Source organism: Elgaria multicarinata, chromosome 17, assembly GCF_023053635.1.
Source record: "Elgaria multicarinata webbii isolate HBS135686 ecotype San Diego chromosome 17, rElgMul1.1.pri, whole genome shotgun sequence".
Taxonomy (NCBI): domain Eukaryota; kingdom Metazoa; phylum Chordata; class Lepidosauria; order Squamata; family Anguidae; genus Elgaria; species Elgaria multicarinata.
Genome location: NC_086187.1, coordinates 5,035,392 through 5,058,340, shown reverse-complemented (window position 1 = coordinate 5,058,340; position 22,949 = coordinate 5,035,392). Strand labels below are relative to the sequence as shown.

At 44.3% G+C, this 22,949-nt stretch overlaps 1 protein-coding gene across 1 annotated transcript; it reads left to right on the top strand.

Moving 5' to 3' along the window:
- The first annotated feature begins 5,907 nt into the window (after positions 1-5,907).
- On the top strand, positions 5,908-10,774 carry GFER (growth factor, augmenter of liver regeneration). The gene is made up of 3 exons (XM_063143279.1): positions 5,908-6,084; positions 6,848-7,056; positions 10,087-10,774. Exons 1-3 carry the CDS (start codon positions 5,908-5,910, stop codon positions 10,247-10,249), a joined length of 549 nt encoding a protein of 182 aa, XP_062999349.1. The 3' UTR covers positions 10,250-10,774.
- The last annotated feature ends 12,175 nt before the right edge of the window (positions 10,775-22,949 follow it).

Sequence of the window (22,949 nt, the reverse complement as noted above, 5' to 3'; positions counted from 1 at the left end):
TATGGGCCGGTATATAAATAATAATAATAATAATAATAATAATAATAATAATAATAATAATAAGTGGTGGCTGCTGCTATTCCTCAGAGCCAGTGAGCTGGAGACATTGGCAGTGGGCCCTCTGAGGAGTGCCTGGGGGCTAGAAGCTGTCAGATATAATTAACAGGTTATTCTGGGCTGAAAACAACAGAATGAAATTTAATAAGGATAAACGCCAAGTTCTACACCTAGGAAAAAGAAACCAAATGCACAGTTACAAGATGGGGGATACTTGGCTCAGCAATACTACAAACGAGAAGGATCTTGGAATTGTTGTAGATCACAAGCTGAATATGAGCCAACAGTGTGATGTGGCTGCAAAAAAAGCAAATGCTATTTTGGGCTGCATTAATAGAAGTATAGCTTCCAAATCACGTGAGGTAATGGTTCCCCTCTATTCGGCCCTGGTTAGAGCTCATCTTGAATGTTGCGTCCAGTTCTGGGCTCCATACTTCAAGAAGGACGCAGACAAGCTGGAGCATGTTCAGAGGAGGACAACCAGGATGATCAGGGGTCTGGAAACAAAGCCCTATGAAGAGAGACTGAAAGAACTGGGCATGTTTAGCCTGGAGAAGAGAAGATTGAGGGGAGACATGATAGCACTCTTCAAATACTTGAAAGGTTGTCACATATAGGAGGGCCAGGATCTCTTCTCAATCATCCCAGAGTGCAGGACACGGACTAATGGGCTGAAGTTACAGGAAGAGACAGATTCCGGCTGGACATCAGGAAAAACTTCCTGACTGTTAGAGCAGTACGACAATGGAACGAATTACCTAGGGAGGTTGTGGGCTCTCCCACACTAGAGGCCTTCAAGAGACAGCTGGACAACCATCTGTCAGGGATGCTTTAAGGTAGATTCCTGCAATGAGCAGGGGGTTGGACTTGATAGCCTTGTAGGCCCCTTCCAACTCCCTACCATTCTCTGATTCTATGAAAAGGGGGAAAACCCAGTGGTTTTCATGCGGGACACATTTGGATACTTAGGATCACAAGCCTCCCCTCCTTCTGTTCAGAGAGGGAAAATTAATTGCTCTGTCCTTCGATTGGATGAGGACTGGGTGTTTTGTGTTGTGGCGTTGCCCAAAAACTCCCAGAGGGGTGGCCAAGTTGGTCTGATGCAGCAAAAACAACAAAGGCTCTTTGTTTTTACTGCCCAATAAGACTTTTGTTCACTGTGACGAACTAGGCTCCTTTGCAACGCTCAGCACAGGGATCAAAAAAGCATGTTGTTGCTTTTGCTATAATTTTAATCTGATTAATATTAAGCCCATCCACAAATTATGTACTCCACAATAAACCCATTCATCCCAATCCCAGCATTAATTTCAGGCAGAGAGTTTGCACATGCAAATAGAGTTCCAATGATTTTAGTGGATTTCCTCCGGAATAAATAGATTGCAGCTTCCAGCACTAGTAAAGGGACATTACGCTCCATGCTAATTAGACTTGCCATTTTATGATTATATTGTCATATAGTAAACAAGAATTAAAATAATTACTAGTATTATAATTGTTCTAGCAGACAGTGCTGTAAGGCACAGCAGGATGTACAGAGAAATCTGTCTATACACAGGAAAAAGCATTTGGTGATGTATGGTTATTGAAAAATGGCTGAAACGGGAAAACTCTTTAAAAAGAAAGTTATTTTAGTTGAATGAAGGAGCTGCATATTTTTATAGTCTTAAATTTAAACTATGAAGTTAAGCAAAACAGAATAAAATAAAATATGCAAAACAGAACGAGCAAAGCAAAATCCTTCCTTCTCCTGGTTGTCGTCTTGTTCCTGTTGGCATTCCTCCCAGGAGCTTGGGGTGGCATACAGGGGTCTTTCACCACAACTTTGCGAGGTAGACTGTACTGAAAGACTTGTCTGAGGCCACCCAATTAGCTTCATGGCTGAGAGGGAACTTGAACTCAGGGCTCCCTGTCCAAGCCAACACTCTGTCCAGTTCAACACTTTTTTCTCCTCTGACACCTTTTCACCAGTTTCCTTTCCTCCATGAGTTTGATTTTTTTACAAGTAATGCGCAACTCTAGAAGAACTAGGGCTGGGGGTGGGTGGGAATTATCGTTATTAGGCAAGCACAAATTTCATCTATGCTATAGAGACCTTAATATACTATATACTGGGGAACAAATGAGATAGTAGTCTCTGGTTCAAGCAAGCCTGCCATCCTGTCCTGCTAACACAGCGCCCACCAATTGTCTCATTAATTCTTTGTAAACTGCTCCAGGAGCCTTTTTTGGCTGAAGAGCAGGGTAAAAAAATATTGTAAATAAATAAGTCAGCGGGGTGCAAACTCAGCAAGCAGTCCGGAGGCAGAAGTCAAGGGCTGAGGGGAAATTAGGCTTCCTGAAAATAAAGGCTTCAGAACACAGGCACAGACCCATCCCAAAACAAAGCCTACTTGTTTCAACAGCTGGAGCACAGTCTTGACTGAGCCCTTTGATGGTCTCTGAGCATAACCATCTCTCTCAAGCTCTGTCCCTTTGCAGGGCCTTAAAGGCGAAGCCCCTGGTCTGAACTGAAGGCTACCAATCCAGCGTCTCTCTATGAACTCATGCTGGCTCACTGCCCCAGCTAGTTGGTGGAGCGTGAGGCCCTTGGAGGCATGGAATTGGACCCGGGGGCAGGGTGGGGATGCAGTCTCTGGGATCTGGTCTCAGGCTCAGGGCGTTTTAGGAATCTCAGGTTCAGGGGTCTCTGTCTCCATTATAGGGCTTGAGCCCATGCTTCTTCAGTCAGCCTCACTAGACCCTTCGCCTGTGTATGGGTTGCTGCTGGACTTCAGGGTCATGACGCCTGCCTGAAAATCACACCCACCCACCCACCACTATTTTTGAGTCCTCAAAGTCCTCCTTGTCCCCGGATCCTCTGTGTGTGTGTGTGTGTGTGTGTGTATGTGAATTGCCCTTCATCAGTTCTTACCAGCCACTGCTCTCTTGAAAGGGCCATTCTGATCCCATCATGTATAAAACATTTTGTTCTAGCCAAGAGAAAGCAAGTGGGAAATTAATGGGATTTAAGACAATCATTTTGTCCCGTTGATTTCAATGAGATTTTAGCAGGACTAACAATTTAGCTATATGCAGTTTAGCATGCCCAAGTCTACTTAAATTGGTGGGTTTAGGTATATATATCTCACCGGCTGTGACCTTCTCTGGGGCTGCTTTTAGACAAGGCTTTTATCGTGCCACCACCCTGCCTCATTCACAGAATTTTATGAGGAGTCCAAAAGTCATTGTCTCCTACGGTTTTCCCACCTGTTTTTTCCATACCACAGAAAAAATGCTTCTGGATTGCTAGTGCTAGGAGCGGTCTGCCTGGAAGTACCCTGGGTTAGACAGGACTGAAACTGATTCCTAGATCCACGCAGTACAGGGCTGCATGAGCACTGTGAATAAGTAATTAAAGTCTGCACTTCCCTTCCATCCAAAAGGAGCTCTGATTCACATAGTGCATACCCTTTCCTGTCTGGGATATTGTCCCTTTTGCGAGGCACTACCATTCTGTGCAACCCACTTTGAATGACTGTGCTGAGGAATGAGGAGTGGGGATTTATTCTTCAAAATAAATTTTGGAGCATTCCAGGGGGTTGTCTTTACGAGGGAAAAGACCCGGGGTGGATCCGCAGTGGTGCTGTGTTGTTTATATGATGCAGCAGCCATTGTGGAGCCATCCCAGGGCTTTCCCCCGAAGATCCGATATAAAAAAGACCGAGACCCTGACTTTTTTCTATGGAGCAAGGCGACGTCGGTTCATCTGCATCTGTCACCTTGCTCCAAAGTTGCAGCGCAGGCGTGGCTGGGCCAATGGTGACCCTTATTGGTCACCATCGGCGCAGATAGGAAGGGGTGGGCTGGTGAGCTGAATGGCTGCTGGAACGCCTCTGCACTTCTCCGGCTTAGGCAGAAGGACGCCCACGCCGGAGAAGCGCTTAAAGGTTTAAAAAAAAAAGTTAAAAAAACACACGTGGACGTGTGGTTGTGCCACGGTGCCCGTGCATTGATGCACTGTTGCACGGTGGTGCACGGGCGTGGTGGCGATGGCTCTTTCAGATGCAAAATCCATGCTCGCTCCTTAGTGTGGGGACAACCCACAGGAGCGCAATTGCGAGGTTTTGAGGGCTTGCGGCACCAATGCGCCATTGGCAAGATGGTCCTCAGGTGAGATGACACAGCCCTGCTGCTGGCACAGTGTTCCCTGTGAGATGCATCTCAGTTGACCTGGCTTGGGATTCCTGGGGTCTTGGTGGGAGTTGAAAGGAGCACATCAAAGTTACGAATTTAAAGCTTTATTGCTCAGACAGCAGACAGGATGAGATGCTGCCCAAACCCGAAGGGAAATGCAGTAGCAACAGTTAAAAACAGTTCTTTTTCCCCCCTGCTTTTTTTTCTAGAGCCCTTCTTATCTCCTATCTTGTATTATTATGTTTTCCTGTCTTGATTGAAGCTTTCATGCACGCCTCCCTCCCAGTCCTTATCACCTTCCCTATAAGAAGAGAAACCACACATTTAAAACACTTTCACATCTCTAAAAATTGCAGAAGGATATTAGACCAAGTAATTAAAGCAGGATATAGTCTAACATTTCAAAAGCAATAAGATAGTGTCTTCTGGGAATATGAAAAGTTCATTCAGAGGACTTGGATTAAGCATTAGATTGCAAGTTAATGGTTACAAGTGGAGATTCTGAGTAATATAACTAATTTTATCTATCATAAAAACAGATGAAAATATTTCAATGAGCGGAAAGAAATTAATGCAGGCCTTTGAAATAAACATAGAAATCTGTCTGTACCAACATCATCTACATTTTGCACAAGTTTACTACAACTGTTTACAGTTCATGGCTTTGGGTCCCACTGTTTTCACACCCACACACCCTTTGTGTACCCTCTGTACCTTCTGCCACAATAAATGTGTTAATCTCAGGGCTGGCATCAGGGGCCACTTCTCAACGCCCACCCCCCAAGCAGGAGTTCCAGAAATTCCCCCACCCCTGCACCTCCTAGGCATCATTGCCAATACACTTGCCCTCCTCAAGTGTACAAGGAGTAGCCTCCACACACCTCTCCTTATGGGCAGCAGTGTGGGTTGGGCCCAGAGAAACATAGCAAGTATATGGACATCAGAGACAGCGGCAAGGAGCAGGTTGGCCCACTGAGTAGGGTGACCATGTGAAAAGGAGGAGAGAACTCTTGTATCTTCGACACTTGTATAGAAAAAGGAATTTTAGCAGGGGTCATTTGTATGCATGCAGCACCTTAAAGCTGCAGGAGCTATACTAGAGCGATGAGATACAAAAAGGAAAAAAGGAAAAGAAGGGCAGGGCTCCTGCAGGTTTAACTGTTGTGATGGAAAGGGAAATTTACCAGGTGCTGCATGTGTACCAATGACACCAGCTGAAATTTCAATACAACTGTTAAAGACACAGGAGCCGTGTCCTCCTTTTCATAGGGTCACCCTAAGGGCCACTGAGGGAGGGGCACCCACTGAGCCCCCTCCCCAAAAACCTGGCGCCAGCACGGGATAGTCTTTACAGGTCTTGTAGATTCACTTGTAGTTTTTATTCAGCCATGACAGCTTGTTTGTTTATTTGGTAGCTTGGCTTGAGTGTGTGTGTTTGCAACCAAGGTTCAGGCTGAACCGTTGAGAGTCCTGCCTCAAATTCTTCTTCCTCTCACTACCAACTAGTCTTCACCCACTCTTTTATTATTTAAAAACATCTAAGAGTCTTGTGGCAATTACGGCCTACGCCTCGGGCTTTTGGAGCGGCCTGCTGCAGTTGTCATAGCAACGAGGCCCTCTTCCTTGCCTAGGGCGGGCTTCCCGGAGGTCCCAGCATGCCTTGCGTCCCCCAAGATGGCGGCACCCAGTACGAGCTCCAGCCGGCCGGCCCCCGCTTTCCCTTTCCCCTTCCCCGTTTCTTCTCCCGGGGAGGCGCCGCCGGCGGCCGACCCGAAGAAGAAGAAGCCGCCCTGTCGAGCCTGTACGGATTTCAGGAGCTGGATGCGGGACCAGAAGAAGCAGGCAGCCTCGGTGAGAGCCAGGGAGGGAGCATGGGGCTCTCCTTGGGGGAGAGGAGCGGGGTGGGCGCGGGGAACCCAGGAGAAAACGGGGGCGGAACAGCTTGGGGAGGCGTGGGGGGAAAGCGGAGCCAGGAATGGGGTGCGGTCTGTCGAATGGCTGAAAAGGGAGGGGGGTATTTCTGCCCCACACGCCTCAGTGGGGTGGAGGCGGCTCTCTGGTGAGGCTGAAAGGACTGGAAAGGGAGAGAGAGACGCGCTTGGCTTATGGGGCTTTATGAACCGCGGGGGGGGGGGGGAGTTGTAGCGGCGACCACCTCTCCCCCCACCCCGGGTTCATAGGGCCCCATAAGTCAAGTGCGTCTCCCTCCTCTCCCTTGTGGTACCGTCTCATAAGAGTGTCAACTTTACGCCGCTGAGCAATGTGGGGGGCAGAGATACAGTTCGTGTCTCCTATGGTTTTTGTGAAAAGCCTATGGAGATTTAGGGTAACGGGTCATTTCTGTTTTTAGGGGCACTGGAGCTGTGGTAAAGGCTTATGGAGCAGGAGGAGGAAGTGTGGGCATGTGCACGTGGGAAACGTTTCTTTACTGCGCTGCTAAAATGTGTGTCTGTTATGTGGATCTGTAGGGAACTGTGGAACTGCGTATTGGCATCTAGGAGCAGGGGCGTGTTTTCTTCCCAGTACCATATAGTGTTATTGTTGCACTGAATAGGGTCGTAAATGTACGCTTTTTCTAGCTTCTTTCTCATGAACTCACATTTATCCAACCCAGGAAACAGAAGTCAAAGAGAAAGAGTTTCCTTCAGATTGTCCTTTAGACAGAGAAGAACTAGGAAGACATTCGTGGTCTTTTCTTCACACAATGGCAGCATATTACCCTGATCGGCCCACTAAAATCCAGCAGCAAGAAATGGTACAGTTCATCCACCTATTTTCCAAGGTTTTCCCTTGTGATGAATGCTCAGAAGATATGAGAGATAGGTGAGTCTTTTGTTGAGCATGTCCATGACTCTGTGTGTGTGTGTGTGTGTGTGTGTGTGTGTGTGCACGCACGCATGTGTGCATTCTGTACTAAAAGAAATCAAAATTCTGCAAAAAGGTGATCCAAATTCAGCACCAAGAAAAGCCCAGTTCTGTGACTGGTTTATATTATGCAAATTAGGCAGACTTCCTTAATGTCTTTTATTTTGCATAATTCTGCTAAACTTACTCTTCTGCATAATCTGCTCAGGTTTTGCTTTTCAACCGGGGTAGGGGGGGTATGGAGTAATGCAGTGCTGCCCTCAGTCCTCTGGAAAGTTTGTTCAGCCACACCTCAGGCTCCTGAAATATTGTGCAATTACCCATGTGCTTTCAAACATGTGCATGAAGCTAGAATCATGCTGATCTTGAGATTCTCAGTAAGCTGAATTATATACCCAATGCTACATTCTTTGTGTTTCCCACCTACACAGAGAAGTATGCGGGCAGGCAGCTATAACGGAGATTCTGCTAACTTTTTGTTGTGGTTGTCAAGGAGCCAGTCACTCCGCTCCCCGTCTAGGCTGAGTCTGACGCAGTAGAAATAACAGCCACACCTCAGTAGGGTTTTAAACAGTTTATTAATTACACACACAAGATCTGGTAGGGTTCCCACATCCCAGGGCCGAGACAACACATAGGGGGAAAAGACACAGCACAAAAACAAGAAAGGCAGGAAGGACAAACACACCCAGAGTTCCCTTAACTGTCACTGTATCCACTAAGTCGTCCCTATTGGTCAGTAATAAGTCAAGCATAGCCGATCCCTTCCTCCACTTTCTGTAGGAGAAAGTTATCACCCATACATGTCAGGAATTTCTTGGAAGGGCCACTTTTGGCAGAATGACAACTTCTATTGGTGTTCTATTTCTGAATGATAACTTCTGTTGGTGTTCTATATCTGTTCCATAACATATTTAGCCAAAATGCTAAGTTTCTGATGTAGTTGTTCATCCTTTGCTGTACTTACACAAGTTACTGTAAGTTAGGGTGCATGTTTAGATGGGGAGTGAGTGAGCCCTACAACTCTCTGCACATTCATAGGATTGTGCCCTTAGGATTATTTGACTTCAAGGAAAGCATAGAACTATAAAGCCAGGTAGAATCCCAGATATTGAGCCTACTTCTCAAACAGTGAGGGTTACTTTTAAGCAGCCTAGAATGGATAACTTGCCTACTCATGCATTTATGTTGTTCATACTAGGGGGAGGAGTCAAATTCAGCAGATTGCCTGCCTGTCAGCTGAAAGATTCCAGTAGCCTTGTATGGGCGGCTGTCTGCCTTAATTTAATTATTTAATTGTTTGTCGCTCTTTTCATTAGCTTGCTCATAAGAGCCTTTTGATGATATGTCCTAGTGATCCAATAGATAATGGAGGGCTGCCTCCACTATTGGCTGCTAATATTTTGATACTTTGGTGACCACAGCAGGGATGACAAATGGAGGGTTGGCCTTGGGTCCCTCTTGTTGTGGTGGTTGTTCCTGTGCAAGAAACATCAAGATATCAAAGTTTGGGTGAAAGTAGGAAAAGTGGAAGGCAAAAGGAAGAGGGGCCGACCAAGGGCAGGATGGATGGATGATATTCTGGAGGTGACAGACTTGACCTTGGGGGAGCTAAGGGTGGCAACGGCCGACAGAAAGCTCTGGCGTGGGCTGGTCCATGAAGTCACGAAGAGTCGGAAGCGACTGAAGGAATAAACAACAACATCAGGATAGTCAGATGTATTTACACCTTACTAGTATAAAATAAAAGGCACTACTTTATCATATCCACTAGAGAGCAGAGTTGCACTGGACTAAAACTGGTATATTGCAGAGCAAATTGATTGTCACACAGAATTAAAAAATAAATAGTGGGTCAATTTTCTTGCATATAACCACAGGTTCTTACAGTTTTACCAGAAAAGAGAGACTGTCACAGTGTCTCACACACACACAAAGGGGGGAAAAGTTGAATTAACCAATTAGATCAATTCACCATATGCCTAATGTACAGCAACAGTTTTTAGGACCTTTGCTCTAACCTTTTTTAGCAGCAATAGTGAATCAAGCTACTTGATTAGTGGAATACAGATCCGTATCTACAAGTAATTTATACATTTACTCAGACAAATAAAAAGTGAACCTGCCAAATGTGTCTTTTTCTGAGCTATTTCTCAAATAGCTTACATTCCTTACAGTAGGAGGGAGCATTTAAATTCACAAGAGTGTTTCTGTTAAGCATAATACTGGAAAACTAAGCCCCCACCTTAAGCTTAGGATTCCCCTCTAGTTTGTTGGAAATGTCCCCAGTAAATTTGAAGAGTATTTTCTTAAGTGTAACGATGCTACCAGACATTCCCACACATCCCAGAATGTATAGATTAGGGTGACCATATGAAAAGGAGGACAGGGCTCCTGTATCTTTAACAGTTGCATAGAAAAGGGAATTTCAGCAGGTGTCATTTGTATATATGGGGAACCTGGTGAAATTCCCTCTTCATCACAACAGTTAAAATACAGGAGCTATACTAGAGTGACCAGATTTAAAATAGGGCAGGGCACCTGCAACTTTAACTGCTGTGATGAAGAGGGAATTTCACCAGGTTCTCCATATATACAAATGATTCCTGCTGAAATTTCCTTTTCTATGCAACTGTTAAAGATACAGGAGCCCTGTCCTCTTTTTCAAAGGGTCACCCTAGTATAGATACAAATGTAAACTAATTTCACACCTGTTCTTAAATCCATATTAGTGAATGGATAGCCTAATCCTTTATTAGGCCAACCAAAAGGACGCAAAAAATGTGTGAAAACGTTAGAGATCTCCAGAACTCTTCATCAGGAAAGAAGTTAACGAAAAGCAGGTTGGGGCTGGGGAGGAAGAAGGAGCGAGGAGGAAGAAGAGCCAAGAACTCTATTGCCTTCCCGGCCCAGGGAGCTTAGGAAGAGGTGGGCAAGAAATACAGAATGGTATCAGGCTCTGCTTGTTTTTTCCCCCCTCACCTACAGAATACAAAGAACTCAACCTGATGCCAGCAACAGGCGTAACCTGACGCAGTGGTTTTGCCGGATTCACAACGAGGTGAATAAGAAGTTGGGGAAGCCTGAATTCGACTGCTCGCTTATTGACCAGCGCTGGCGGGACGGTTGGAAAGATGGGTCCTGTGATTAGGAAGGTTGTCCATCTTGATTAAAAATCATCAAAATCACACCTGGGATGGACTTTTGCTGAGACATACAACTGTGCCTTTGTCCTGGGTTTGATGTGACAGAGGTGGGGTGCAGGAGTTACAATGAGTCCTGTCTGATTGTTGCTGGTTCTGGAAAATGTGGTCATGAACAAATCTCTGTAATTCTTGTAAGAGAATTGTTGTGAGGCAAGTTTCCACCCCCTGGTTTTTCCTCCTCCTCCTGACAGTCTTGAATCTCTTCCTGTTGTGAGCAAGTGCTGCTTTACAAAACTAGGCCTTCTTCCCCGACCCCTGCATTGGACTGAATACACTTCTCAGAGTCCTGGGTATCGCACATGCAGGTGCCTGTGACTATTCGTCCAGCTCCAGCATCTTTTTGCTTTCATTTGATTGCTTGTCTCTGTGTTCACCAGATTACTCTTCATATCTGTTTCTTCCCTTGCCCTTGTAATCTGGAATGCTGTTTTAATTGTTTCAAAGTAGTCCTGTTCAGAAGACACCTTAAACCACGGCGAATAAGGGCAAAAAGCCTTATTCACCATGGTTAAAGCTGTGGTTTAAGGTGTCTTCTGAATGGGGCCTGCAAGTGCAACATAAAGTTAACCACTCTGGAACTGTTCCTGCTTAGATTTCTCCAGGATTTGCTTCCTCTCAAGGATGCTTCCAAAGCTGGGAAGGTAAAATCAGGTCTCTCATTTCACCTGTTAGCATTTCCCCCTCTCTGGCCACACGAGGGAAAACAGGACAACCCTAATCAAAGCATGAAGTAAGCACAGGGAAATTCCACTTGTGCAGGTCATAAAACAGATTCCTCCCAGGAGCGAGAATTCATGAACTTGATATTCGTCCCACAGCATTGAAAGATTCACTGAGCTTCCTTTTCCAGCAAGTGTTCTTTTTACCTATCAGAACATCATGTACCAAAGGTCTGTGAGAGATTCCAATAGGGAACAGATGTGCCGTGAGCGTATCAGATTGGCGGCGGACCTTTATGTCTGATGAAAATCCTTGTGGTGTGATTGACCCTGGCTGGTTGCAGCCACCCATCAGCAGTGATGCTGTCAATAAGGCAGGAGGTTGATGAACTGGTTGTTGGGCGTTTGAAGAGATCTTGGGGCATACCTACACTATGCATGGGGTAAAATCTCTCCCCTATTGCTACAGAAAATTCTGAGCTGTAGGTTGTACTGTATCAGTATAAATTTAGGTTTAACTTTGGTCACAATTCAAGTAACTTTTCACATAAGTGATAATTATGTAAAGCCATTGGCCTGATTCAGATGTAACCATGGTTTCTTGTTTGCTATGGCAAGCTTTGGGCTCCCATCTGTGAAGGGAGAATCTTTGAAGCTTCCATTTGAGGTTTGTAACAAGCTGTATTCCTTTTTGTCCAAATATGGAAAACTGATTTGAAGAAATTAGATGACAAAGTAACTAGTCGTTGACTATCAAACCATGGTTTCTTACTTTGGTGTGTCGACTGTAGTTCTAGATTCAAATTACTGTCTCCTCTTTCTCCTTTGATTTGTTCATTTCATGAGCTATTTTAACAGCCTCATATAAAATATGATGATTGTGTTTCCTCACTGGGAATAAACAGGTAGCCCTTGGCCATCTTTCTAACAAAACCTGGGATTATATGGGTATATTTAAAGCATTTCTGCAGAGATTTCTAACAATTTGCTAAGGCCCAATCCATTCATGCAGTAGCTTTGTGCAAGCAAAGTGGCTTCTCCATTTGCTAACATTTGGTGAATGCATTGTGTGTGGAGTCATAATGTACAGAGGACTATGGAAAAGTGCACACATCAAAAACTGCATACCCCATACGTTTTTGTTTTTGTTTTGTTTTTTTGCAGAAAGAGGATCTTAGGCAATGTACATAATTGCATGAGCCCCAGGAGAATTGACTCCCTAGTAAATCTCTTTATGACCAGGAAGCTTCTAAACAGAGGCTGATTTTTTCCCCGTCCTCCATGAAATTTACCTTATTGCTCTTGTTCTTTTGTTTATGGTCCTTTGTTTCTAAGCTAAGATCATAATCAAGTCCAATCTAGACCAAAAACCTTGTGGGCTTAGGGTTGCCAAGTCCTGGATTGGAGATGGTGCATGGACCTTGAAATACTCCAGGCACCGAGTGAAAGCGCAGTTGCTAAGCGGGCTGCCTTTTGCCTCCATTTGACCTCCAGTCAAATTAAAATCAGGCTAGTTTCATCAGGTGGGTAAAAATATTGGCAGGAGAATGATGCGTGAGCCTCACTGCCTGTAGTCTTACTTGGTGCAGGTAAATGTGTACTCCTAGCTTCTAGGCAAGGACCCGGCAACCCTATATAGCTCTATTGCTAAAAGACAAATGGGATTTTGATGAAGAAGAAGTGTAACTTTTTGTACCCTGAGTTAAAAAAAGTCAAGCTACTCTGTATAATTTCTTAAGCATTTCATTGATAAAGAACATGAATCATTTGAATGCACTTGATGAAGGCAATTGTAAAGTGTTTCTCAAAATGTATTTATTTCCTGTGTGGTAACGAAATAATAAAAGTAAATATTTCATTTCCCTTTCCGCCATTTTTTAAAATACCTTTTTTGCCAGTATTGCCAGCCCCAGTAGCCTTTGAGTCATGTTACCTAACTGCAAGCTGGCTTTGATAATATTTCATGATATTTGTAAAGAGATAAGTGAAATAGTGGTTTAAAACACACATGTCTGCAGGAAAGTAGTAAGCCTGCCTTGCCAATTCACTCTCCTCCCCCCTCCACGGATAAATTTGCCAAAAGAGAGAACTTGAGGTCAGCGTAGGTTGCAGTCTTTGAAACCTGTTGCTGTTGGATGGAAGCACTCTGGCCTTGACCTACTGAGGTGAGAATTCCCTAGGCTGGCTGTGATGGGAGTTGTAGTCTAAGCCATCTAGAATGCAGCAAGTTGGAGAAGGCTGTAGTATGGAATGTTCTGAATATTTCAGTTGCTCAGAATGTTTAAAGAACTCTTAACGCACTGGCATCAGGGGCCAGATGGAGCTGGTGATAGGAGGGCATGCAGAGAATGAGCAAGGCGGCACTGTCATACTGTCGACAGGCAGGCCAATCCCATGATCCTGCTAGACTGGCAGCTGCTACACTGGTGTTAACCCTAGCATAAGGCAGCAGTCATATTCCACGCAGTAAAGTAGAAAACTAGCCACTTCACTCACACACAAAACCCTAGCAGAAACAAGAGACTGTAGAAATACCACCAGCCACCAGTTCTGTCTCCCTGGCAAGTCCCCCCACTACTGCAGTCAAGATGCACTGACATCACTCCAATACGTGTGTGTCATGCATACATACAATTTATTAAAACATTTGTATCCCGTCCTATATTGTTGGGATTTCAGGGTGGCATATAGATAAAATAAATTCAAACAGTATAAAACAATGTACGCAGCTAAAAACATATTAAACTAAAACCAGTAGAAATTTAAAAGCAATAAAAACAAAACTATCTGCAGCTTTTAGGCAAATTTAGCCCTCAAAGGCTTTGATAAAAACGCACGTTTGAACTTGGCGCCGAAACGAGGGCAGTATTGGCGTCAGTTGTGCCTCCAAGAAGAGAACATTCCACAACCGGGGTGCTACAACAGAAGTTTAGATTTAGAAGGTTTATAGTTTGCTTTTTGGTCACAAGAGCCACCAGGCCAGGTGGCTTATAATTAGTGATGGGTGAACTTACCCCCAGGTGAATTCGTTATTTCCTTGGATATTAACAAACTCACCCATGTAAGCTTGAATAAGAGTTCTGCCTTAAAACAAACTTTTGATCCACATAAATGAGCTTTTGTGCACGCACAATGTCAAAGTGCATCTTCAGAGGTATCACATTGGAATTCATTGCTTGTTTGTTTGTTTATTTATTTCAGTCATAGACCAGCACAGCAGAAAACATAATCGCAATAATATTAAAAAAAAACCCAACATACAATAAAATACATACATAAAATACAAAAAACACAGCAGTCTCAGCCTAAGTCTAAGGTACAATAAAATTCTTCAACGTCAATTTCCGTTGGCTTATGGCAGCCGCACAAAAACTGGCCACTTTTAGAGTAACTTGAGGATTCTGACCTGATAGAAGATGTTTTATGTAATATTCATCTGATCTACTGGGAGTTCGCTGCAAGATAGAGGTTATAAATGTTTGGTGCAAATCTTGATAAAAGGAACAATACAGCAGAACATGGCCTACTGTTTCCACTTTACCCATCTCACAAGGACATACCCATTCTTGGTAGGGTATGTTTCACCGTGCGTCACCAAGTTATGTACCTCCTTTTTGATTGGTTGTTTACATGTGGCCTTTCACAGAAACATTCCACCCACCAGTAGCACTAAGAAAAGAAAAGAAAGGAATGTATGAATAACAACTATCTGAATATAATCCAACAAGAGTAAGAGACAGATGTGACGTTATCACACTTTACCATAAACAAGGAAAGATTTAATCCAACCAAATCCGCATGTGGGTGGAAATAGGGTTGTTTAGATTCAGACTGCACATATTCAGAAGCTTGTAAGCAATTCCAAACTCAGTAGAGCATTTGTAAAATGCCGGTCCAAGCTTGTTAAAGTGGGCATTACATACATGCAAAGTTCGATCAGAGGGCTAATATAATTGCAAAATTCAGTGGCACCTGGGGCTAGGGCTTTGTAATGGAGGTGGGCATTGGGCAGCATGTGCCCTCTGGGTTGCATGCAGATGGCTATAACACTACAGAGTGCTGAAATTTGGCTTGAGAACATGCTAAATGTCCTCCTTCTAGCTCTCTGTTGTCATTTGTTGCAGAATTTCAATGGCAAACGAACCATTCTGCCCCTCCCCTTAAGTGTGCCCTGCAAGCGGAGTCTAGGGTGCAGAAATGATCCCCAGACATCCCACAGTTGCCCACCCTGCTTTATAGTACCTATGCAGGTAAGGAACCAACCAGCATGTAATGGCAGGGATGCTACAATGATATGGTGGAGTTCACGTGAGCATCGGCTGCTCTTGTGCTGCATTTCTTGGCTTCAGCAGGCTTCTCCAGCCCCCTTCCCGTCTGGCCATGCCGCCCATCATTTAATCCCCCCCCCCACTACAGACGAATGTTAAGTTGGAGAAAGGCACAAGCGAGCAAGCCGTAAGTCCACGGCGCACCACATGCCCCCACAGCTGCAGTGAATGCAAGTGTTCCAGCTCTGCTGCTTGCCTGTCCTTGCTGCTGCTTGCCTGCTCTAGTGGAGGGGGCCAGGTAATGGCCAAGTGCAGGAGCCAAACTGCATTTTGCATACATGAGCTGGCATCACGTGCACACAGAAGTGCTTCTAGGCCTCCCAGCTGCTCAGTATGAGTAAGGTAAATAAAATGAATGGGTACAAAAAACCTGGCTTCCACCGTTTCCCCAGAACCTCATCAGCCCTTGGGCTGTGAAGTGGCTGCTAAAGCAACTACCCCCCCCCCCCATGACGGACATATGGACCTTTCCAGAGCATTTATGCCTCGATGTGCACTTCTTTAGCGGCCCATTCTTTCATTCCATCTAGCCCTGCATTCCCCACGGTCTTTTTATTGTGGTTGGTTCTCTATCCTCTCCCTCATGGCAGCAACATTGCTTGACTTCTCATCAGCAGTCACAAAGTGGGCGTAGGGAAAAGTGAGAAGGGCGTCGGGACCTTTCCATTGCCTTGCTGGTGCTCCAGTGGCAAGATTGATTGATTGATTTCTTACTCAGATTTATATACCGCTTTCCAAAGAGTTATCAAAGTGGCAAACATACTATGTCATTACAATCAAAACAAATAAAACATATAAGTAAAACTACACAGTAATAAATAAAAGCTGATCAGCAATAAAACTCCACAATCTACTGAATGCTACAGACTGGGTCATACTTCAGGAAAAGCATGTGTGAAGAGAGAGGTCTTGAGAAGATATCTGAACATCAAGCCCAATACAGAATGCATTACAAGAATCCAGCCGTGAGGTGACCTATGCCTGAACCACCTTGACGCAGACCCCCATCCCTGGTGTGCAGGTGGGGAATCCCATCATGGAGACACCTGAACCTGGTTTTCTCAGTGATCAATGCCGTTCCTGACGTGAGCCTGACTTGTGGTCTGTATGTCACTGCAGAAAGGGACATCCTCCTTTCACTGAATGCTGAATGGCTGCCTGTTTGCCTGTGAAAATGCAAGGAAGACGTGCGCAGCAATATAGCAGCAGCACCATATATTCTGTGCCTAGGTGGCCACTATTTATTATTGTTATTAGTTTATAATATGCATAAAGATTTTTTTAAAATTCAGTTCTCACCCACAGGGCTTATAACAAGTCCTCAATGTGGCGTCTGCAGGCATCTCTGATGGTGCCCACTAAGGGGTATCCAATATGGTGTCTGCAGGCACCTGAATTTTTAATTTATTTCCCCCATTTTTTTTAATATACATACATGGATGTGTATGAAATGCACACAACTTTCTAGCAATTATGCATAGGCTTCAACCAATGGGGATCAAATTTCAAAAGAAGTATCCATTTGAAGGTGGTGTGTAAATGCCCCATGTTCAAATACTGAAAGTGTTGTAAGGTCCTCAATCCATTGCAATATAGGAGGCGAGTGTTTATCCTTCCAGCGTTGTAATATTGGGCTTTTAGCTCTCAAAAGAGTGCAGAGCATCCATTTATGCATTTGTTAATTTCCATGCAGCAGGTAAATAATTTAAAAGATAAGTAATTAAATTCACGTAAGTGAATATTAAATACTGTCCCGGTACAAAATTTATCTATGTAATAACTTCCTCCCCAAAAGGAGCTGCAAGGGACATTGGCAAAACTTAAACATATGTTGCATTGCACCTCCAGCAATTAACTAAATAGGGCTGTCCCTTTTTAAAGAGACATTGCGGTGTCCGATATGCATGAAACAGAAGGCTTTGTTAAATAAGATACAGCTTATGATCCACAGACACGACAGGCTGACTTCAAAATGGTGATTCACTAAGAGCTCCATCACACCAGTGATTTATTGCACGCTCGACATGCCTAGTATGCTGTTTTGTAGCCCGGTACTCACATGACGTTGTCTACGTCCTGCACTCATTTTGTCTCTTCTCCTCCATGATTCGTTTCTTTTTGGAGCTGAGAAATTCTGGATTATTTTCCCTTCATGTGAAATAAATGCACTCCTCCCTCCCATGTATTGCTGTCATTGCATTCTGTCTGACCATCCCGTTCTTTATTGGGAGCCTGTGTGTCTAAAGGCAGTCTTGTTAACAAAAGAGGGTGGGGTGGCTCTCTGCGCAACCATGAAGGGGGAGGGAGAGAGGTCTCATTTAACTCTATGTTCTTACTCCTGAGTAGGCATGACCAGGGGTACATTTTCATCTTAAAATAAATGTGGAAAATGCACCCTCTTTACTTGCAACTCCCTCATTTTTAAAGAGAAAGAAATTAAACTTGTGACCTTGAGAGTTATTAAGTAGAGCTTTCAGCATGCCAAGTTTGAATCATATTGGTTCATCCCTTGATTTTTTAAGGAAATTTTAAATCCTCCCTTAAACACTTTTCCTGATAGTCCACCTGTTTGTATTTGTGAAGGATCAACTAGTTACCATTGATAACCTTCTCCTCCAGGAATTTATCTAACCCCATATTAAAGCCATCCAAGTTGGTGGCCATCACTATACCTTGTGGTAGTGAATTCCATAAGTATGTACTGCACGAAGAAGTACTTTATTTTATCTGTCCTGATTCTCCCATTAATCAGTTGGGATCCCCCACCACACCCCCAATATGCATCACTTTAAATTAAGAACATAAGAACTTAAGAAGAGCCATGCTGAACCAGACCAAGGGTTTATCTAGTCCAGCACTCTGTTCACACAGTGGCCAACCAGCTGTTGACCAGGAACCCACAAACAACAACCTCTCAAATTGAAGCTTAAGCCAGACAAGACAGAGGTGCTCCTGATCAGTCGAAAGGCAGATCAAGGAATAGGGATTCACCTTGTAGTGGATGGGGTTACACTCCCCCTGAAGACACAGGTCTGCAGCTTCGGTGTACTCCTGGATTCAGCTCTGAGCCTGGATGCCCAAGTTTCGGCGGTGGCCAGGAGGGCATTTGCACAGTTAAAGCTAGTGCGCCAGCTCATCACTTTCCTAGAGAGTGGACTTGGCCAGGTTGACACATGCCTTAGTTACATCCCGTTTTGATTACTGTAATGTGCTCTACGAGGGGCTGCCTTTGAAGACTGTTTGGAAACTTCAGCTGGTTCAAAGAGCTGCAATCAGAGTGTTGACTCGGGCTGGTTACAGGGAGCAGACAACTCCCCTGTTAAAACAGCTTCACTGGCTTCTGATCTGTTTCCGGGCACAATTCAAAGTGCTGGTTATCACCTATAAAGCCCTCTATGGCTCAGGTCCAGCTTATCTGAAAGACCATAGAATCATAGAATAGCAGAGTTGGAAGGGGCCTACAAGGCCATCGAGTCCAACCTCCTGCCCAGTGCAGGAATCCACCCTAAAGCATCCCTGACAGATGGTTGTCCAGCTGCCTCTTGAATGCCTCTAGTGTGGGAGAGCCCACAACCTCCCTAGGTAACTGATTCCATCGTCGCACTGCTCTAACAGTTAGGAAGTTTTTCCTGATGTCCAGCCAGAATCTGGCTTCCTTTAACTTGAGCCCGTTATTCCGTGTCCTGCACTCTGGGAGGATCGAGAAGAGTTCCTGGCCCTCCTCTGTGTGACAACCTTGTAAGTATTTGAAGAGTGCTATCATGTCTCCCCTCAATCTTCTCTTCTCCAGGCTAAACATGCCCAGTTCTTTCAGTCTCTCTTCATAGGGCTTTGTTTCTAGACCTCTGATCATCCTGGTTGCCCTCTTCTGAACACGCTCCAGCTTGTCTGCGTCCTTCTTGAATTTTGGAACCCAGAACTGGACGGAATACTCTAGATGAGGCCTAACCAGGGCCGAATAGAGAGGAACCAGTACCTCACGTGATTTGGAAGCTATACTTCTATTAATGCAGCCCAAAATAGCATTTGCCTTTCTTGCAGCCATATCGCACTGTTGGCTCATATTCAGCTTGTGATCTACAACCATTCCAAGATCCTTCTCGTTTGTAGTATTGCTGAGTCAAGTGTCCCCCATCTTGTAACAGTGCATTTGGTTTCTATTCCCTAAATGTAGAACTTGGCATTTATCCCTATTAAATTTCATTCTGTTGTTTTCAGCCCAGCACTCCAGCCTATCAAGATCACTTTGAAGCTTGTTTCTGTCTTCCAGGGTATTAGCTATCCCACCCAATTTTGTGTCATCTGCAAATTTGATCAGCGTTCCCTGCACCTCCTCGTCCAAATCATTAATAAATATGTTGAAGAGCACTGGGCCCAGGACTGAGCCCTGCGGCACCCCACATATTCTCCCATATGAGTCTGCCCATGCTGTGAGATCTTCTTTCTCTCAGTCCCACCAACATCCCGGGCACGCCTAATGGGTACGCGGGAGAGGGCCTTCTCAGTGGCTGCTCCAAGGCTCTGGAACTCCCTTCCCAGGGATGCTAGGCTGGCTCCCTCTGTGCTACAGTTTCGGAGGCAGGCAAAAACTTGTTTCAGCAGGCTTTTGGATCTATACTGGACCTGTGTTAATGTATTGGATCTCTCCCCCCTCCCCTTTTAACCTGTTACAGTTTTTAAATTTTCTAACATGTTTTTAATTATACTGTAGGTTTAATTCTATTTTAACTTTTGTAATTTATATTTATATGTTTTAATTGTACATGTTTTAATCTTGTAAACTGCCTTGAGTCCCAGTACTGGGAAAAAGGTGGGTTATTATTATTATTATTATTATTATTATTATTATTATTATTCAGACTTGGGAAGTCTCAATTCTGTATTCTCAGGGCTATGCTAGTCTTCTAATCTGCGAATGCTATTGCCAAATGTTTAAACTTTATCTTTGGCCTTCTCTTTGGTTTAGTTTATCAGCTCAGTTCAATTATATTTTATAAACTGGCATTATTATTATTATTATTATTATTATTATTATTATTATTATTATTATTTTAACACTCCTTGATTAAAATTTAGTTGGGCCAGTGATGGTGGTGGTGGGGAAATGACAGATAAATAAACTTGCTTTAGGGCCCGTATCCAGTCTGGGGGCTTCTGGATGGCTACCATTGCAGCAGAAATCTTTCTTTCTTTCTTTCTTTCTTTCTTTCTTTCTTTCTTTCTTTCGTGTTAAGCTGGGCCGGATCTACACTATTGCTTTAAAGTGCTTTATAACAGTTTTATAGCGCTTTAAAGCAGTTAAAGCGCTTTATAACTGTTATAAAGCGCTTTAAAGCAGTAGTGTAGATCCAGCCCTGGTGGATGTCGGGTGACACTGAGGATGGGAACTCTGAATCCTGTCTTTCCCACTAGAAATCAGAAATAGATGCAGAAACTATGACTCACCTCTGTAATTGAGAAAAAAACAACCAAAATGCATCATAACAAATCCTGAAGATATTTTGCCAGCTTCCCTCCTTGTACACTCCCCACAATAAAAAGGGGAAGAAATTGGAAGAATCCCCAAACAGCAACCTATCAGAGGAGAGAGAAGAACTAATTTATTTCTTTTCTCCATAGAGCTGGGCAGGGTGAATATTTTGTACATTAACTGGTCCTGATATTTATAGGCGTTGCGTGAGGTGAGGAGACATCTCATGGGCTTGTTGCAAAAGGTTAAGCAAAAAGAGAGCAAGTTGCAATAGGAGTCCAGTCTTAAAAGAGCGTTGATACCCATAATTCTGGGAGAAAGGTGTGTCCGTGTGTGTGTCTATCTGTCCTCCCGGTACAGAGCAGAGAAATGATGTCATAGTTGTCATGGCATCAGTATCTATGGAACAAAAAACATCATCATGATGTTAGGGAAAGGAGGGGTGGGAACTGCTGCAGCTTGAAATGGAGGGAATTCCTTTTCATCTAGCAGTTGCTGCTACAGCCACATCGTCATGCCCTGAATCCAGGGCCGGTGCTACCATAGAGGCCATTCAGGCGGCCGCCTAGAGCGCCAAGCTAAGAGGGGCGCCGGCCACAACGCAGCACTCGCGCGCGTTGGCTGTGAGCCGGCCCAGCCCGAGGATTCAGCTGGGCCTGGGCAGGCAAGATGGCGCCCCACGCCCGCCCAGCCGAAGCGAATCCAGGGACCCTGGGGTGGGGGTGGGGCGGCTCCAAATTCGGCCTTCTGGAATGCACCCGGAAGAGAGAGAGAGAGAGAGAGAAAATGTATGGGTGAATGGGGCGCATAGGGTCTTTGAGTGAATGCATGTGTTCATGTGTGTGTTTGTTTGGAGTGAGTGATGCTGAGTGTGTGTGCGTGTGAGTTGGGGGGGATGATTTGGAGGCGATATTCCTATTAAATAATGCATTTTAGACCCATAGACGTTCCTTTCCAATTTGTTTGCTATATTTATTTATTTATTTATTTATTTATTACATTTATATCCCGCCCTTTTTCCTCCAAGGAACCCAAGGCGGTGTACATAATCCTCCTCTCCATTTTATCCTCACAACAACAACCCTGTGGCAAGGGTAATTGGCATGACGTATTTCTTGCACTTTAAAATAAATTTAGCAGTTTCAAGTTTTGTGCTTCTTATTTTTTCTAGGAAACATATGTTCTTAAAAATCAAAGTTGGCATTGTGTGTGTGTGTGTGTGTGTGTGTGTGTGTGTGTGTGTGTGTGAAAGTAGCTCACCTTCCCTAGGGTGCAAAATAGTCTGACACCGGCCCTGCCTGGATCCCCGGTTAAGAAGACACCTGGAGCAACAACCCCTATTCATTCTGTCCTCAAGATTACTAGTGTGTGTTAGAGTCCTTCTGTAATCCTGTATTGAAAGGGAGATTGTGGAGGGAGGGTAGGGAGAGAAATTCATCTCTTTATTGATCTTTAACGGCAAGTGGGAGTTTAATAATAATATTTAGTATATAGAGGCGGTTCAAAATGTTTCACATACATTATCCTACCATAATCCTGAACAACAACCCTGTAAGGTAGGACAGTATTTCCCCATATTGCCAAGGCAGGTTTGTGCCTTGCCTAAAGCCTCCTAGTAAGTGAATGGCAGAGCTGAGATTCAAACTGGAGACTTCCTGATTCATAACTCTGCCTCTAAGACACCTATCCTACAGAAGCTCTTTATGTGCCTTGAATAATTTATCCAGGACTTGGTGTGCTTCCTTCTGAGCACGTGCAAAGTGCTTCTTCACTACTGATGCTATGAGAGGGCACGGCTACAGGACAGGCATTATTCATCCTTTTTAGAAATGCCAGAGAGCAATCCTGTGCATGTTTAGACAGAAAAACAACTAGGACATGTTTCTGCCTAAACATGCATAGGATTGAGCCTTTACCCTCTGTGAATAGGTGCCTGTGTGAATAATTTCATTAGCGATCTTGAATATACACCTTTAAGGAGGAAGGATGGCAACAGCAAAGGAATGGAAAAGACAATGTTATTACCTTCCCTTGGGAGTGGGAAACCGGTGATGTGGGAAAGAACATGAGAGGCCTAGCAGGTCCCCTGCTTGCCTAGAGTGGAGCGAAACACGGTGCTCTCATTTCCTTGCAACAAGATTCTCACTTCCCCGCAGGGAAGTCCTCACTACAACAAGCCCCCAACAAA